This window comes from Atta colombica, unplaced genomic scaffold (assembly GCF_001594045.1).
Source record: "Atta colombica isolate Treedump-2 unplaced genomic scaffold, Acol1.0 scaffold183, whole genome shotgun sequence".
Taxonomy (NCBI): domain Eukaryota; kingdom Metazoa; phylum Arthropoda; class Insecta; order Hymenoptera; family Formicidae; genus Atta; species Atta colombica.
The window spans coordinates 246,809-267,822 of NW_017259275.1; the positions used below are offsets into that span (position 1 = coordinate 246,809).

Below are 21,014 nucleotides of genomic sequence, written 5' to 3' on the forward strand. Positions count from 1 at the left end.
CTTTATAATAATTTGTAATTAAATTTATATGATTTTTTTATTACTAATTTTAATACAAAATATTTAATTTTTTCTTTTTGATTTGCTATTTTTTATACTGTTATTGAAATATCTAATTACAAACATATATATAATAATTACAAACATATATTATTTATTTTTCAATCTCTGGATATATTCAGATATTGAAACATATATCTTACAGATCAATACAGAAAGTGTATCAATACTTATTAAACGCTTTTTTTATTATCATCGTTTTTGCGACGTATACTTCGAGTATCAATGTGTTATACACAACATGTACAACAATCGACTAGTTAATTAAGATAAGTCTGTGTAACGTTGTTGCATCGCTGCGCGCCCTTTACATTACACTATGCGGAGAATCGAGGCAGACATTATTGACATTAAATAAATCGACGAAGCATTCTTAACATTTTTCCGCCACGCCACTGTTTCGCGCTGCACGCTCTTCCCGAGTGTAACATTCGATTACGCGATCGGCGCGCTTTCTTTGTGGGGTGAGTTCTCGCGAATGACGGGGAAGAATTAGGAAAGAAAAAAAAAGCGGAAAGTTGCTTCCGGCGTTCTTTAAAGTAATCATCTCCCTCAGCCGACAAAATGCGCGAGCTCGCCTCCGGGGCACCAAACATCGCATGCATGTCATCCCAGAAATTATAACGTGAACGGGTATCCACGGAAATAAATGTTTGCGCACTGAAATAGCAATTCCATTATCCCGTGCCTTTGAAGATAGAGGATGCAACGGACATTACGGGGACTCCAGCGAATGTTACTACGAGGAATGTTATGGCAGGAATAAACGCCGACTGTCCGGCCGCGAGCGTAACGTGCATAGAGTTCGCAAAAGGTGCGCAAGAAGTTACACAAGCACGCAAATCGACAAAATGCAACCACCTCTCCCTTGCTATGTCGCGTGAATAGCCCTCATCCGGACTTTTCAACCGTGAAATCAGATTTTTCTTTGTGGACCCGTTTGGGTATATCGGCTTCTCTTTTTATTTTGTAAACTGCTCGCTCGATTTTTATGAAACTTGGTCTGCAGGATAATTTGATAATGTTTTATTTAAATATTCGAGGTCAAAAATAAAAAAAATTTTTAATAATGGATTTAATATATGACAGGTAGAATTTTTCAAAATGTTTTAATTGCTACAAATTGATTTGATTTTAGAGAATTTTTAACTGTGGAATAACATTAAGTTTGTGTTATTTGAAGGACACTGATGCTATGCAAACAGTTAATGTTGATACTCAAATTGATTTTCAAACTCTGATTATGAACTTTGTGATATTTATAGATTTTTCTTCAATAGAAGATACTATTAAATTGAGTTTCATTTTATATAGCATAAACTTCTCAAGGATATCCTTATATCCTCTAAACATCCAAAGGATATCTCTCGGATAAAGTATGAGATGACATTACTTTTTTAAATTTAAATTAAAAAATTTTGAGACCAGAATAAAATTCAGTAAACCCTTGGAAAACAAGTCTTTTCCTTTGTTAAAAAGCTCTCGTCTTCAAAGGATCAAATTAGTTGCATATACGTGTGATAATGATTGGCTAGGAAGTTCACTAGCGGATCGTGAATTTGTTTATGGACTTGCTTGGGCAATTTTAACGAATTTTAATCTGCCTTTTCTTTGCTTCAAGCATGAATAAATGTCGTACCGGAGATGTTATATCATAGCAGCGCTCAAATATCAACCTTTTATAGGACACTAGAGCATGATATTTTATTTATCACTCCACGTGGCTGATACACGGCCGAAGCCTAGGATGTCATCTAGAGGGCGAGTGATACTTTATCACTTAGGAAGTGTAAAAAGGAGAAGAACTTTCATCCGTGATAAAAATTATATGTTTCACATTCCTTCGATGTAAACGTTGTTGAAAGAGCGTTAAAAATTTATACGTAAATAAAAAATGCCTTTTTTCTCCTCATTAAATGAGACGGAGAAGAAACAAAAGGAATACGTATAGCGAGGTTCTATTAATTTGAATAATCACATGTTTGTTATTCATATACCATAATTTACAATTATGTATTCTAATATTATTGGGCAAATATTGCAAACGTGGGGCTCGGCGTATCATACAACACATCGGAGATTTAGGATTGCTAATTCATCCAATCAGATAATTTTAATTTTTAATCCTTTCTGATTGGTTGAATTTTAATCTTTATCGCAATCTTTTTCGCAATTCTCAATGTTCATTGCATATATTCTTAAATCTGTATCACAAAGTATCTTTAAAATCGAGATACTAAATTCTAAATAAAAATGACGTTTCGAATTACACTAATAAGAGATACTTTTTCTACAATGTAGGTATTTTTTAAGATATATTAGTTACGTCAGCTACGAAATACATGAGGTAAATAGACATACCTATGATGATTTGATTAAATTTGCGATTTTTGGAAAGATTTCTTTTGTGTACGCTTTGACGTTACAAATATATCACCAGCATTTCGACTATTCTTAACAAACGATAATCGATAATAATACAGCTATTCATGAAATTTTATTATAAAATATCAGATCCAATTACGATCATATAAGTAAGGCACCAATATTAGAAGAGTTTATGAGTCATCGTAATTCTTTCTCGCAAAGCATTCCTAATTTGAACTCCTATATTTGATGGTACTATGTCTCTTGTAATTTGTGTAAAGTTTTTATTTCAACGTATATTTTTAATTTTTGGCAATACAAGCTTAAGAATGGAGTATGAATACGATTAAAAGACTTCCTCTATTAATTTAAACAGACTTTAATAATTTAAACAACAATACATGACAATAATTTTCAAAGACTTTAATAATTTAAACAACAATAAATGACATTAGACGATAATGAATCAGTGAGCTCTACAAAATATGTACACTAAACTTTCTCTATCTTAAACTATAGAAAACTGAGGTAACGAAGGAACGGAAGACAAATAAATAATTATCTTTCTGACCATTCAAAAAAATTAATCCTTGACAAAAAACAATCTAATGCATCAGAAATGAGAATGTCATTATCTAGGAATTGGGACATTTCCTACTTCTCGATAGCTCATAGTAATATATCATAGAGCTCATTGGTATGAATAAACAAGTAACAATCAGTAAGAAAATGCTCTATTCAATCTCAGCTAAATCTTAATGTTTAATAATATTTTGATATAAATTTATATGCATATCCAGTTTCTATAAAATATACACCGATTTAATTTTTGATATTGAAATGTAATCTTAAATTGAAATTGAGATAGCAATATCATAAATTAACAAGCAATTTAATGATGCTAATAAGCATTTTTAAAAATTAATAATTTTCTCAGTCAAGGGCTTTAGTAATTTCATTTTCAAAATTTTTTAAAGTTATTATCAGTTTTTACATTTAGAAAAATGTCAATTATATTAAAATAAATAAATGATAAAATATATTCACGGAAGTAGAAAAGGACGAGAGCATGCTAATGGCTGATACATCTCGTTAATCTGAAAGATACTCGAGAACGAAAGGATCACGGAGGTTCATTAGCGAACCGTCTCTCAGCCGTCCGTCGACCTTTAATCCCACATTCGACCACGTCGATTACTCAGTTAATTATCTCAGATGACGCTGCTTCAAAGTCAGCGAGGTGATGGAAAGTACGATGAGGAGTGGAAGGGAGAAAGAGAGAGAGAGAGGGGGGGGGGGAAGAGAGGAGATTCGGAACACGTGTGTCTAGTAGGGGCGACTCTCGGATGCAGATATCAAGCAGAGCGCCTGTAAATCTGCCAGAGACCGGTGTGAAACGCTGGATGGTTGGATTAGGAGAGGAGGTAGAGGTTGAGGACTGGTCGACCACCTAGTCGGAAGCATCGCCATGAACTATTGCATTTGATATCCACACCGATGAATGGAAACGTTGAGCGCGCCCTGTCCAGTGTGGCGCCGCCATCTCTGACCACGATGAACGTGAATGCAGGTATAATGTCCCGTTGTGCTTCCGCCGAGTATGATAACCAAGTATTTACGGCCGCGAGACCATCGCGCGAGTTTCTGTAATTTACGGAGACCCCGAGAACCCGGCCCGCGTCGGCGACTATGTGTCACGCACTCCATGCTTTCCTCACGCAACTTTTCCGGATGAAATGATGATGACGCGAGGTAGCATCCTACGCTTGCTAACATTTTCGGACCTTTATCCTAAACAACACTTCCTTACTTTAAAAGTAACACAATTCAAAAAAATTAAATTTCTCAAAGGAAGGAGGAAACTATTTTTCAATTTGACAGAAAATTATAAACTAGTTAAATAATTAAATAATATGAGCAAGAAGAATATATTTTTAATATGATTAAATATAATTTTTGTCAATTTTGACTCTGAAAAACTATCCCTCTTGAGTTTGATGACTTTTTTTAAATTTCCTTTTTTTAATTGTTATGATTTTGACAACTTTTTATAAAGTTGAATTAATTTCACAGACTTCTAAGTATATATCATAACTACTATAACATACTGCACATTTAATATGTATCATGTGAATGATGGATGTAGAAATTAATAGTAGCCTTAAGGGGTGTTGACTTAGTAACAAACACAGCGGCGAAGTGATCAGTCTAGTTATAAAAGTTTGTAATTAGTGCATTTTTTATGATTGATAGAGTAATGTTTACTTAATCCTATTGTTCAGAAGTAGTTTCACATTTAATGTAACTTTAAATTTATAAATTGATAAATTAGGAACAAGAGTGATAGATTAGGATATATATTCATCGAAATCTTTCGAGATAAGTTCTTTCTATTCTCCGTTAATTCGATTTAATATGGAAAATTCCGTATCTATGACTGTTTTAAATTTCATATAAATCATTAAAATCTCGAAGTTACTCATTATTTCAAAATTCGAATCTATTTTACGCTATTATTATCATTTCACGTTTTTTATTCAACAGAGTAAGATTCTCTACCAAAGCTGTGTTTAGATTTCCACTCAAATGTCATTTTATATTTGTTATTCACCGAATATTAAACAAGTTTTCTTAGACAAGAGTTCCCGATGTCCGATAGAGCTGAAATTTAGGGTTATTTTTTTTTTTGTAAATTTGTAAATTTTGGAATCATTCTGCGGGGTGTTGTGGAAAGAATTAAAGAAAGATTTTTTATTTATACTAACATAGTGCGAATAGAATATTACATAAATATCTCATTCCTAAATCTGTGATTTTGTATTATCTGAATTCAAATAAAAAATGGATAAAATAAAGTATTGGATCAAATTCGCTGATCTCATTTTTTCTGACATGTTCTGAAAATCCGCAATATCGTTACAGAACCGTTAATTTATTCATGACAATAACTCGAAAATTACATTTTTAGGGTTGTCACTTTTAAAGAGAGTGACAATTCTATTTTAAAATTAAATTCTCTTTCAAAACAAAAAAAAAATTAATTTTATCAGTGCAATTTTTTTTCTAATTAGTGCTCTATCCTGTCATTGTAACTTTTGTATAAAATAGTTTTTAGATAGATTACATTCTCTCTTTTAACGAAATGAAATATACTCAGAGAAAAGATTGCTTCGATTTAAAAAAATGTTCTTTGCTATATGGTTAAAGAAAAAATTTCTTTGATTTGTGAAAAAAATTCTTTGATTTAAACATTATTCTTTTTAAGTCAAATAAAATTTATTTGATTTAAAGAAATTATGTTCAAATCCAAGAAATCATGATTTGAATGTCATTTCATAGATTTGAACATAATTTCTTTAAATCAAATAAATTTTATTTGACTTAAAAAAAATAATGTTTAAATTAAAGAAATTTTTTCACAAATCAAAGAAATTTTTTCTTTAACCATATAGCAAAGAAAATTTCTTTAAATTGAAGCAACCTTTTTTTCTGGATGTACCGCCTATCTCATCTAACAGCGCTAATAATGTCGGGTATATCTAGTACAACCACATTCCCGGAGAAACCCTTTGAATGTTCATACACAGGTCGTACCATCACTGTATCCGGAATGAACTTGTTTTGCGCGATGGCTTTCCCGACTTTTCCGACATCCGCGTGTCTTAGGAAGCATTCGGCTCAATTTCTACTTCTCAATTTCCGGCTTCCTCCAAGTTGCTTCCTCCAAAATCGCGGTCTGTTCGCTCGCCATTCCTCAAACGACGGACCCCGAAGTTTTTGATAGATCCACTCGGACTGGGACGTAAGTAAAGATTTCGACGAACTTCATTCGAACGAACTCGAGATCGCAATCTTACGGTCATCGGCAATCGTCGGGATCAGACGAGAAAGTCGAGACTAAACTAGACTCGTAAGATTAATTTTCAGAGAGTCGTACTAGGGAATACGCGATGGTCATAACAACAACAACAACGACAGTTTGGAAAATCATGTGTATGAGTTTTATGACTTTACTGAGAAGTCCATCTTAGATCGTATATTTTTACACTCGCGGCAGTCGAGCCAGCGTGACCGGCAAAACATTCCATGATTGGCGCGTCTTAAATCAGTGCCAACATTGCCAGTCGTTATCTTTGATTTAATCGGTTGTATACGTTTTCATAAATTCTTGAACGAGAATTACAAACAAATTTTTGTTACATCCTTTATGTTTCTATGATCCGATTTTTCACTTTCTAGTTAATTTGTAATTAGACTTAACTTAATAATAATATAAAAATTATTTTCTAACTGATGATTAATCATTAAACTGATAGTTTTGTGATAAGTAATTTAAAGTTATTACTACAAAACTGTCAATTTAATTATTAATTACAATTAGAACAATAAAACGATTGTCAAACTGATATGAATAAATCAAATTTTAAACTTATATTCAGTCGAAGCAGATCTCAGTACTTAAATACATATTATATTTCTTGTGTAAATTTATATATATTCTGATTCTGCATATCGCTTGCCGAAATGTTTTCCGGACATAAAACGCATTCATGAATAAAATCACAATAATAATATTTTATTAAATTGTATAAGCAATTTAATAATATTTTTTATTATTAAAAGTATCTTTTAGAGTAGATATTAGTTGTCATATTTATTAATAAAATTTAAAAACTACAAATAAATTGCGAAAAGTATTACCTCGATCTAATAAATTAGTCATAGTTTTTAAATTTCATCAACATATAACAATTAATTTTTGTAAAAGATGCTTATTAATATAAAAAGATATTTTTATATAGTAAAACAGACTTTTCAATAAACACTAACAGTAACATAACATTAATGTTATAATTTCATACTCAACAATATAATTGTTACATGTACATATGTATCATATTATATTTATATTATTAAATGTGAAATTTTAACATGTTAAAATTTCACATTTAATAATATATTGTTACTGTTAGTTAGAATTTTTTAAGATAATGTTACTGTTAGTTTGGTTTTTTAAATCTGAAAATATGGCAAGTTCTTTTCTCAAATCTTATATAAATGCACCGAATAAATTTCATTATGTGTGTAGTAGTTTCATTATGAAATTACAAAGTAGATCGCTTACTAAAACTTTGAAGAAAACTTATAGTCTATATATTTCGGTTGCCAAGGAAATCAGAATAAAAGTTGAGTTCCTCACATATATTGTACATGTTAATTATTATGTAGAGTAGAACGGGGCTGACTGAACTAAGGGCCAAGTTGGGAAATGCAAATATCTAAGTAACTAAAATACATATAGACACACATCTGTACTTGCATAAGATAGCAAGACAAAGATGGAGATTACTGCGCTGAATATAATAATCTGTGTCCAGCTGTTAACAACTAAACAACGTGCGCTTTTCCATTTTCGTGCATCAAAAATAAAATTAAGTGAATATATTCTTTTTGTTCTACATGGTAACTGAAACAGTTAATAAAAACCAGATGTGTTTTTCTTTTTATATAAATTATTAGTGTACTTTTTAACTTTAACATGTAAGTTGCACGTAAGTCTCATTTATGATTTTTCAATTAACACTGGTATGGGATTTGTTCGGCTAGTATCCCATAACTAAAACATTATAAACTCAGAAGCTTAAATAAAATCTTTATTGATATTTTTTATTCTACAAATAATTAAAGATATATATATTTTTTAATTTTTGTTTTAAAAAGTAATGTTTAAAAAATTTTTTAATTTTATTAATTAAAACATTTAAAGGGAATGTATTACAAATTATAAAGATTTGATTAATACACATTATGATCCTTTTACTTTTTATAAATAATGTACAATCTTATTTATTAAAGTTATGTATTATTAAATACCCGAAGGGTAAGTTGAGCTATGAAGATAATCGTCTGCCTCTTTATAGGCAACATTTTTTTCTTAGTTATAAAATATATTAAGAACTTATAAAAATTTAATTATTAATCCAGATGAACGTTTTAAAGCAACTTTGTTATTCTATCATAATTATGTGAAGCTTTATAATAATTTAAGTAAAAAAATGTCACAACTAATCCCGTTCTCTATCTTATCTGTTCTTATATAATTGAAAAGGAAACTTCAAATTCATCTCGCAATATAAAAATAATTGAAGGAAAACAAAGATATTTCAATTAAAAATGAACGTTCTGATAAATATTTCAATAATAAAAATATGGTACAAAGTTTTTATTGATATTTTTGTATTCAGTGAATGAAAACAATTAAGAATTATCTTAATTTAGTTTATTAAAAAAATTGTTTATTTGTTGAGTAGCATTATCAGAAAGCTGCTAGAGAATCGCCGGATAAATGTTATTTTACTGTTACTGTTGTTACAGAGAGCACCGAATTGCAAACCTTTCTTTGGCAATTTTTTTCAGTTTTTTGCGCCAGCGTCAGTAAAAATTTCTGGGTACTTGCATGCAATACTGTAATGTAAAATAGATGTTAATGAAACAAGTTTCAAAAATTTTTCTATCTCGTGTGATAAGAGTGGGCTTAATGGAAATTTTCAGATCGCACAGAACAAAAAGTTCCGAGCTACAGCAATCGTCTGGCAACGATCTGTCGTAAATTCGCGTCTTCACGCGAATGTCGCGAGATACTGTACGTACATACATATGTACGCGCACGAATCCGCAATGCCGCGTTCAAACGAAATGAAGCCGCGGTAATTCCGAAATTCGGGCTTCTTGCTCTCTCGCGGAATATTAACTAAGCCCGCGTGCAAACAGTTGCCGCGGTTACGATTCGCGGTTCAATATATAATTCCGCGCGGAATTGAATTCCAATACGCCACTTTCCCATCCCGCCGTTATGAGGATGACATTTTCTTTTTTCTTCATTTTTTCCACCGGGTCTTACCGCGAGTGCGGATAATCGGCCCGAACGACGGAAATGCATTCTATGACGATGCACTTTGGGAGATCGGGATTTCATCACCGTTAGCAGACGTTCCGCATCGTTCCCGGGGCTGCGGCTGCATTGAAATAAAGTTAGCGAAACACTAACCACACCGTCAAGCCACTGTGGTCCTTCCCCTCTTTGGATGTTGAAGTGCTCCCCCGTAACCCTCCTCCTCACTTTTACTCCGAGTAAAATCTTCTCCAGATACGGCTCTTCTATATAACGCAATACAAAGTTATTTCAATCTCGGCGGTGACTTCGTTAAGGATCAAACAAGCACGCCGAATTAATACGTGATTTGTAAATACAATTTTTCAATTTATGAAACACATGTGATATGAACGTTTTGCACAATATTATGATCACTTTACTCCTTCTTTCTAGCTAATTAATCTATCAGCGTTTCATAATTCATATCTGTTGCATGATTTATTACGTTCCTCCAATATTTCTATGCATTAATTATAATTGATTACAATCTAATACTATAATATAATACTTCTGTGCATCTCCAATTAATGAAAATTAATACATTTTAGTTTAAATTCTAACTCAAATTTATTTTTATAATATAATAGATACTATTACTCAACTTTTTTGTCCTATTTATCGCACAGCAACATTTCAACATGTCTTCTTATACACTGAGAAAAAACGTTTTAATACTCTTCTATCCTTTATATGCTCTCTATCTCATCTTTCTTTCTTCGATTGAAACGATTGTACTGCCGTATTATTGTATAATCAAATGTTTATACTTATGCATATATGATTTATATGTAACTTGATGTATACCTATGTAACTTTTTTTTATATGTAATTGAACAAAATATTATATATATTATTTTGCTTCATTTTGTTATTATATTTGTTTTGTTTATATGTAACTATATCTGCATATTTGACAACTCATATGAATTTCACGCCAACTCGATCATCACTCTGTATAAAATTATAGAAAAATTATAGAAAAAAGAAAATAAAGAGCATACAATAACAATAACTACAATTATAATAATGATAATAATTTTATTAAGTGCAGCAGTTAACAACAATTAGAGAGTGATGTATGTATACAATAATAAAATTGACTATATTGATTGCAATCGAGACTACAGCTGAAGATTTATTGCCTTTTATGTAAATATATATAATAGAGACATAAATTTAAATAAATAATTGACAATATAATTATTCAATCTATTTAATATATATAAATAATGCGCCTTTCTCTAGTATTCTGTATTACGTTGGTAATTGTTTATTTAAATTTCTCTATTGTTCAGATAAAGAATTAAATTAGCTCTTTAGTCTCGTCTGTTGTATGTAACTGGTATTCTCAATTAAATTATTGTAGATACGTCACTCATTGTTGTTAACTTAATAAAGTTGTTGTTGTTGTTGTTGTTGTTGTTATTGTTATTATTATTATTATTATTATTATTACTATTATTACGTGCTTCTTATTTTCGTGTACAGTTTTATTTCCGTTAAAAGTTCATAAATTTTATTTAAACAGTAGAATTATCAATTATCGAAAACACGAACTGCTTGCGTCGAGTTTAGCTTCATTCTCATGATTAATATTACGTCACTTTAAAAATGTCTATTGACGCATCTAAGTCTCGCAATAAAATTCTCGAAAGAAAACCGAATGATGACACATATGGAAACTGATAGTTCTAAAGAATAAACTAACAGTCGACGAAACCATGTCTAATTGGCGCAAGGATTTAACGCGAAATATAGTAATCTGGCATAATGGAGATATTAAGGTAATTAAGGTCTCCAAAGTAGTCGACGAGTGTTGTAGCATTAGGTAATGTCCCTTTTCGAAATGTCAGTACTAAATGTCATACGTGTGCAATTCTGGCAGACTGCTTGTCTATACGTTGGCAGTTCGATATTAGTTCCCCTTATTATCAAAACTCTCTTTGTTCCGCTTACGCGCAAAGGGATAAAGTTCAAACTTAATTGCGCCGCTAACGCGCGATCTAAATGCATGCGTGACGAGAGCAACGAGATACTTTCTTTTCCCTTGCCCTGCAAAGCTTGTGGCATATTTTTAACTTAGGTCGGAAGCTCCTCACTTTTTTCCTCTCGGCAGGTAGAAAAGAGACACCTTTACGAACTTTAATTAATATTGCCGTTATGATACGCCTTTGCATTTTTCTCTCGGAGTGCAATTTTAACTCGACGACGCAATTTAATGGATGTAAATGTCACGAGTACAATTATTATTCGCAATTATTTAAATGGGACGTACCGTAAATTAATAATATTTCCTATTAGGCAAAACATCGCGTCGACTTAACTTTTCGGCCAACCTTTAGCTCTTAGTTAATACGCAAAAGGTCAAGAGGATTAAACCTAATCGTCCTGTTAATGCACGATCTAAATGGATATTTGTCCCGCGGGTATCCGAAAGAAGACCACAACAATGCGGGAACGGGGCAAACAACATTGGATTCCCTGTGTTCCAAATCTCTGTAGCAATTATGCAGCAAATTGTGCCGCGCCTGTAGCAACCATTAGCCACGGCAGAGATTAGATACGTTTACGTTTTTGCTAAAAGAGCTTAATTAATCGAAATGCAAGCAAAGGCGAAGGCATTTTATGTACGTGAAAGGGTCTTTGGGAAAAATGTGCGTAATGATCATCGTTATACACGTGTATATAACGCATACCTGTTAAGGACGCGATGAACGTTGCTTCAATTTTGAGTATCCCACAATTTGCATTAAACCATATTCGTCTGATGATATTCAAATTTAGTTAATTCTACTGACTGATTAATTGCGCGCGCGCAGTACAAACGTGATGCGTATATATTACGGGAGATCGCACTCAACTCCGATATTCATTTCTAACGTGGAACAAACCGAGGGATCGGAAATAATGTCCATTTCCACCAATGTACATTAACTTTAATTTGTAACAGGGACATATGGATTTTGGAAATAATTTAGAAACAGTTTATTTTTAAGAAAAAACTTTTCAACACACACTTGTATTTAATTAGATTAGCAATAAATTTTATTAATAATTTGAAACCAAAATAATATTTTATTTATATGGGTTTCAAAATCTTATACATTAGAATATATAATTAAATTTAAAAAATTTTTAAAGAAAAAACTAATAACACGTACACAAAATTTTATACGTTCCAAGGATTCATGTTTCTTTAAAGCAACAAAAAAATGTGTGTTCTTGTTACGAATTAATCTCAGTGTAACTTTTTTGTAGTTATTTTCTAGTTGTAAGCATTATAGAAAAATAAAATAGAGTAAATTAAGATTAAGATTGCAGTTGAGTTACATTGATAGAAATCTAAAAATGGATGTAAATAAATTTATAAATAGTTCAGCGCGATCACTTCACGTCGATTCTTTAATTCCGTGACATTGACATCGTCTATTGATATCACGTTTGCAGTCTTCGAAAATTGCAGACACGATTCTTCAATTAACTAATTATCATCTGTCTTTACGTAGCGGTTATGCACCGCGAAGAATGATCATTGAAGCCTGATCGTTTCAGTAATCTGCGTTCCAAATGCATATCGATCTCACGAGCACTGCAATTTACATTTTCTTTACTCGTCTCGTTCGTTCTCCTCTTCCTCCGGTTAAATTACATTACAATGCCGGGTCTGTCAAATAGCGAAATAATTCTGCAAATGTTCCTTTATCATTGTCATTGAATTTACCCTCATGAAATATTTCGCGAATGCGAATCTTATGAATCTTCAGAGGATGCTCTAGATTCCAGCGACGTTATTCCTTTGTGCCCTTTTACACTCATTATACAACATGCCATAGACTAAAGGCAAGGCTAACTGCCACGTTAATTCTCTATCTAAATGCATATTTACTTCATGAATATCGGTCTAATATCGACTGCGAGCGGCAGTCGCAAAATCTCTCGATTTCGCGAACGAAATAGCCATAAATAGTACACGCGCTCTGCCCGTCTTCAATCATCAAACATTCATAATGGACAATTCAAATTCACGTACTTGCATCTTATACTTTAATCTTATATTATACTCGCGTGGCCTTTTTTTTTATAAACGTAATTATATCCATGGAATGTTTTTTGATATTGTACCTTAATTTTCATTATTTATCTTTGATTTACAATTAAATAAAAGACTGATAATATTCGATAAAAATAAATAATATAATAAAGATTAATAATAATATTAAATATAAATGCAATTTTTTTAAATTGTGAAACAATTTGCTTTAATTGAATAATATATAAACGTAATGAACTACGTTCATTACATTTAGCAAATTTATAAGGCGGGAACATCCCACGTAATAAAGAGTTAATATCGACGAAATAAGGTTAAAATCGTTTATTCTTTTATGTACATTTTTCATTATAAAATTCGTCCGCTATAAAATTCAGACTACGACGTCGATAACATTATTTCCGAGACAGAGTGAAAAATTGTATGTTCCCCTCCATTAATCGCGTTTGCTTTCTAATTAGCGAGATCGATTATACGTTTACAAGGTTGCCAAGAGTTACGAGCTTGTGCCCTGTCACGGTTGAGAACAGCCAAGGGTCCGAAGGGGTTCGTCTCATAAAACTTTTAACTTCATCAGCTATCCATTTAAGCAATGTAGTTAGTACATTTTACAAATTAATGCAATTTTTCATGCATCAAACGTTGATTTTCTTTATCTTTATAAAACTAGATTGTCAGATAGAACAGTAAAAATAGATGTCCACGGAATATTTCATAACTTTTTATGTAACAACTGTAATACGGATAAAACTTATAAAATATTAATCCTCCATTTTGATCTTTTTTAACACAAGCGAAATTTTATTCTCCAATTTCTTCCTCATTTTTTACTTAAATTTCAATTTTTATTAAATAAATATTTTAATATTTGAGTTAAAAAAAAACTATTTAATAAACTATACTGTAATAAACTATAAATGTTGAAAAGTAACCTTGATTTTTTTTTCACATTTATTGGAAGTTTAAAAGAGCAAATCAAATTTGACAAAAAGAAGTCCAAATTATAGACGAAGAGAATAAAAATATAATTACAAACGAAGAGAGATTATACACGACACGTTTAATATCACATCATATTTTTCACGGTAAAAGTACGTGAAGATAAGTGCCTTTGTTTACCACTGTTTTTCGTCGATTTCCGATTGCGATTGGACAGCTGGAAACAAATAGAATCGGGCTCAGCCAAGTACACTGGTACATTCGGACAGTTACAGAGTTAATAGTTTGTGGATTTAATCCGGCGAATCCAGTCACCATTATATAATAGCACGGTAGATCGTTCCGGAGAAATGGTTGAATCGAGTGAGAGAGTCTCGGATTAGCGGATGCATCAGTGCTTACAGAGGACCATGATTAATCCAGCCCTATGGCCCGAAAGCCGATGAGTCGGGGGCGGCCTGCAGGCAGACGAGGCGAAACGCGGAGACGGCGGTGTTTGCGAATTCAGATTGATCCGCGACTGCCAGATGCAACTTCTCTCAGCGACGTGTAAATTCGCTTCCCCGTCGTCGGAATATAAATCGTCGGTGAAATGAGTCGGCGGGAAATACGGCGAAGAAATACAACGATCGCGATCCTAAGCGCCAATTAGAGCTGTACATCGTTTTATTCGAAGAAGATGGAACATGTCGGCGAAGAATCGATCGCTGAATATTGATTACTGAACGTTATATTATAATAAAGTACTCATTGTCTGTCGTTAAAGAATAAAACGATCAATGAGAAATGAAAAATATCATATTTTATACTCAGATGTACATCTCGATTCATTTCGCATTATTCTAAGTTTCAATTCGATACAGCGAAGCGCATCATTAAATTCACTGATAGTAAATGCACTGTTATTATTAATAAACTACGTTACATTGTCATACTTAGCTATGACAAGCGTAATTAATTAATTATTATCTAATTATTTTAATAAAATTATCCTGTGCCGCGCGACATGAATCCGCCTGCCACGTTTTCGAACAATTGTATGACGCTTCGGCTCATAATTAGAATTGAATTACAGATGGCGATTGAGAGAGAAGGATCATAGGAACCAAACAGTAATCGGCTATACGACTTTAAGTCCAGTCGGCATTAACGAGTCACGATTATTCAAGTCAAGGAGCCGAATGCACCGGCCAAAATTTTGCAATTAAAATTCAAGCGAAGCTGATAGTTCTCGGTCGCAACTGTAATCTCGCAAAGACTATGCTCAATCACCCGGTCAACCCATTATTATATCCTGAGGCCATAACTTAGTCCTGCTTTCATGAACACCTATTCATTATATTATAGCGTTGCTATACTGAATGCCCCAGTTCTGTCGCGTTACCTGTCGAATGTATGGGTCGACCGAAAAGATATAATTGTTTCAAAAGCAAGACAATAATAATGCGAGTTTCTATGAATTAAATGTTCGGATGTTCAGCGAAATAGATTCCAGGAGACAAAATAGATTAAATAAATAATTTGGTTCTTTCGCTAAAAACAGAATTCATTTCTTTATTACGAGAACAGATCACAACGCGTTCGGCTACACGATCGAAATCGTCATTGCCTGTTTAATATTTTTATCATTTATCAGTGGCTCTAAAGCAGTGATTCGAGATATCTGTTCATTCGAGATCAATAACAGGAAACATTTGAAATTCGGTACGCCTGATGATGGAAAGCTCGGCGCTCGGTGAAGATATCGCATCATCTGAAGAAGTAAAAGGGTTATGTCTACGGCGCATATTACATGCGGGAATCTGGGAGCGACGAGCCTGGAGAGGCGTCGTTATCTCCGCATCGTGACGATTCAAGCCTCCCGGCATAGCTGTGGCTGTTATCCGTCATCTTAATGCATAGCCGGAACACCGAGCGACGCACTGCCGGCTTATAAACGGCACGATTATTCCGCCCTGTCCTACCCCATCGGACTCACCCTTATGGCCAACATCACATCGTTCCACCACGTAAGCAATGTCGGGTCGTGGACGGGGTCCGCGTGGTCTCTATAAATGCATCGATTTGAATTTCATGTCGGGCGAGCTGGCGCTGGATGAATAGTTTTCAATACCTTTCCTCTTGTCGATCCTTTCCGCGATTCCAGTTCCGTTCATCGCGTATAAATCTTCCCTCGATCTTGCAGATGCTGCTATTCTTTGTAAAATTCTATATCGTAGTAACCATGTTTCTGCGATCACTGTACGAAGCGAAGCACCCTAACTTATTTAATCCGTAGCAAGAATACATATTTTTTGTGACGGAAAAGAACTATACGGGTCCTTGGGATCCCAAAAAAATTTTTTGCTACTAGTTTTTTAAAGTTTTAAAATTTTCAACTACATATTAAAAAATTGCAACATTGAACTTACTAACATAAATGTAATACGATAATTAACTTAAATGAATAAAACAAAATAATGATAAAAAATAAGATCGTAAAGCATAAAATTATTTCAAATCGTTATGCTACTTAAAAAAGTTAGGAAAATATTCCATGACTAGGATTTATATGTTCCAATTCCAAATTAAAGATATACGTATATTCGAAGTAACGATTGATCATTAGAAAAGTTCTTATCTATGTAGTACTACTTGTCGATTAATTGTAAGAATTATTACACTGAGCTGTTTTATGATATAATCTACAATTAGAGGCACAAATAACCTGCATCATCCCTTAATTAAGCGATCCTCAATTAATTCTCGATGATGGCATGTAATTCAAACGATACGGAAGCTACAGTGCGAACGACAGATAGGTACATACGTTCAATGTAATTCAGGAGCATCATACATGAAACAATTGATAATAATATTTCTAATTGATCAGAAGAATAGAATATTTGCAAACGATGCTATTTAACAAAAATGTTTTACGTGTAATGACAGAATTCTCGTGTGCAACAATAATCTACAATTAGATTAAATACATTGCGTTAAATGCCAGATATTATCAAACAGTGAACTCAATATTTATCTGTACGTAACAATTATCATGCCTTTAATGCGAGGGATATTAAATATTGATAATTTTGTGTGTGTGTGTGTGTGTGTGTGTGTGTGTGTGTGTGTGTGTGTGTGTGTGTGTGTGTGTGTGTGTGTGTGTGCTCAGGACAACACCACAAATGATTATAATGATACCACGGACGTTGTCACGCAAGTTATAATACGCTATAATATTTACTATAAAATTAAACATATAGCGAGAGAGAGAAAGTTTGGATTTTGAATATCAAGCTTGCGGTTTTCATATCTGTAGCTTACATGCTATATCTTAACAAGCTCTTTAAATTGTGTAATTAAATTGTCATATTCATAAATTTTGAATATATTTATTTTATATTTACGCCTTAATGTACAAAATATAAATAAATTTCGTACGTATAATTTATTTATGTTTTACATATGTACATATATAAGATATAAATAAATTATACATATATATTTATATAAATCTTTTTACAAATGAAAAATGCAGTGAAAATATAATAATAATAATAATAATAATAAAGAATAACCTAATGTGCCGAGTGCTTTTAACAGGACTTTGTCAAAAGCATTCCTTCGTCAACATTTTTTAGCAATTAGAATTCATTGTGCAGCGCATAACACAAGTAGTATTTAATGTGAACAAAGTAGTCAGCATTTTCATTACAGTTCACAAAGCTAATGCCCTATTGTTTGAGATGCCTTTTTGTTTACACTGCAATGGCGCCTTTTTCTTCGCGATTTTCTTATTGGCCACGTTTTCCTACTGTCTCGAATGCCAAACAAATATATGCTCGGAGAAATTTCTCTATACACAAAGCTTATTTATACCCTAACTTCGTGAACATACCAACCAGAAAACGGATAAAAATATAACCTTTTATTCTAATGAGAATTTATGTACCAACTTTGTGTGACAGTTACAGCAAATTTGTGAGAAGTTTATGCTGGTGCACATTCGTTGAGAATATGTTAAATCTGCATGATTACTTTAATGCTTATTTGACAAACAGATTTTATATTAACGCAAAATCAGTCAACGATTACGAAGCAAAAGTAGATAGTTGTCATTGTAATATAAAACTTTTGCATTAGAATTTATTCAATGTAGTAAAGATTAGAATAATTTATTATTATTAACGATTCGAGTATTTATAGGTTTATTAAATATTAATTGAGAAAAGATGAACAATCGATTCTCGAGAAGGAAACTTTATCAAATTCCTCTTTGAGACGCTGTTCTTACTTCACGCGGTTTTCATTCCCTAATTAGTACTTCGTGAAAGCCATTACCTACATAACATTGTCGCTATACTCATTTTAGCTGACGCCAGCTGAACCGGAATTGCGAGTAAAGACTGAATAAGATCGTTCCAGCTTGTACCCGATGAGTATTCATTTTTATACCTCTCCATGTAATTTTACTAATTAATTAACTAATTGCTTCTCCTGGGTGGGAGAATTCTTCAGACCATCTAAAGTGCGGCAGTATGTAAAGAGCTTCAGAGAGAGATAGAAATTCATTTAATTTTTTTCGTGGTTTGCTAACGAGGTCAATGGGTTAAACAACTCAACCTATTGTATAGCGTTTCGGATTCTCTTTTGTTCGAGAATATTTCTACGAATAATTTTAATTTTATAATACATATCATTTCTTTTATGCGTAATGTAAAATCTACCAACGCGCACGCGTTATGTAAAATTAATAGCATCGAATGTATAGCCAATATTGAATTATTTTAACTTTGGATGCATTATACATATATAATCAAATGTAAAAAAATTTATAATTCTTTATTTTATTAATAACTTGACCTGGCGGAACATTGCAAACGGAAATATTGCAAACAATATATAAAACTGATAAAAGAAAATATATTATCAATTTTTTCAACGGCATATTTCCATCATCTTGAAGTTTTGTTCAATCACTATTCGATAATATATTTTCGCATTAATATTATAAAACTGCCGCGTCACTTAAAGTAATTTAGTATCATTTGGATACTTCTTATCATAAGGAGAGAGGGAAGAGCATTCGCAGTACTGAAATGGCCGTGTAGAATTTCGTAGCCAGTTTGTAACTATATTCATGAATTATTCTTATAAGTATGCTGTAAAAACACATTTTATGATCCTACAAAGCGCAGCTTGAGGTATGAAAATTTATCGATAAACGATTATATGATAAACGGATTATATTTGATTAACAGTTTAAGATATTAAACAATAATACCATAATAAAAAAAGTATTAGAATTTTTAATTTTTAATTATTGGCAATATCTCAATTTCTTAAATTAATTTATTGAGATCTTCATGACGAGAACATATTGATTCATTTATAAGAAAAAAAAACTACAATCATATCAAGATATGATTGATTTTTTTTATGTTAATGATTGCATGAGAGTAAGTCTAAATTTATTATAAAGAAAGCTTTAAATATGTACCCGTATTACTTAATATTAATTAAAACATATGGAAAAGAAAAAAAAGTTTTTGGAATTTACTAAATACAAAGGCAGATTTAATTGATACAATAATGATGTATCGTACTTCTGAAATTGAAAGGATCGATAAAAGAATGCTTATACGCATCTATAAAAATTTGAATTACCTTATATCCGGCGAGATCTTGAACTACGCAGGAAAGAATAGCTTCTCTTCCCACCGGCGCGGTTACATTGGCTATTGGTTCCTTGAATTTAGGATCTGAAAGGAAAGATGAAATGCATTAATTTAGAAAAGTATATATAATTTGTTTATTGTCGTGTCGTAATGAAAGAATTCTAAATATTGTGTGTGTTCTAGCTATACATTTTTAATCTATATGTAAAACTTGACGAAGGCAATTCTGTTTTAATTTATTCAATTCCAATTTAAAATAAATGTAAGATATAAGTGAAAATAAATCAAATTTATTCTATCAATTTATGTTAATTTATTCTTTCGCGATTTTTATTTAGATTTACTTAAATTTTCTTTTTAAAATGATTAAAATTGATTTTGATGAAAATCTATTTATTTATTGTTCGAGAGCAAAAGAGAGCTAAATTAAATAAATTACTTGACTTGATCATTAAGACCAGAATTAAATACATGTATCTATTGTCGTCATATTTACATAGATTATATTAAAAAAAATAATTTTGTTATCTTCTTCGAGTAAGAGAAATACTTACTAAATGTTTCTTAAGTACCTATTATATTCGGAAAACATTTATTTTTAATTAAGTAACACTATGTGTCACATTTAGTCTCATTTCATTTTTCAACATTTATTGATAAGTATAGATATAATGGATAATCTAAATAAAGTGTTGCAAATTAATATATCTTAGGCACTATATAAATATACGATAATTTTTTTATAATATACGAGTTTTTTAAATGTGTTGCAAGGGAAGTCCTTCTCAAAAGGTGGCAGATGAGCAATTTTGAATTTTGAAATGATCCCATATAAAAAAAGCAATATAATCGAAATCTACGTTAAAAATCGTATATTTTAATTGAAATATTTTCTTTCTAAAATTACAGTATCAAAAATTATGGATCATAAAATGTGTATAAAGATCTATATTGAAAAAGATAGTCAAAAAGATATTATACATAATTTGTTGCAAAATATTGT

General features: G+C 31.8%; 1 protein-coding gene across 1 annotated transcript in view; it reads right to left on the minus strand.

The window, feature by feature from the left end:
* The window catches only part of LOC108686466 (neurotrimin), an 87,974-nt gene extending 67,511 nt beyond the window's left edge, over positions 1–20,463 (minus strand). Inside the window, exons 1-2 of the mRNA XM_018191797.1 lie at positions 20,451–20,463; positions 20,001–20,095 (exon numbers count right to left, since the gene is read on the minus strand). Of these exons, the coding sequence (XP_018047286.1) occupies positions 20,001–20,095; positions 20,451–20,463 (108 nt within the window). The remainder of the gene's footprint in view (positions 1–20,000; positions 20,096–20,450) is intronic.
* Positions 20,464–21,014: the final 551 nt, after the last annotated feature.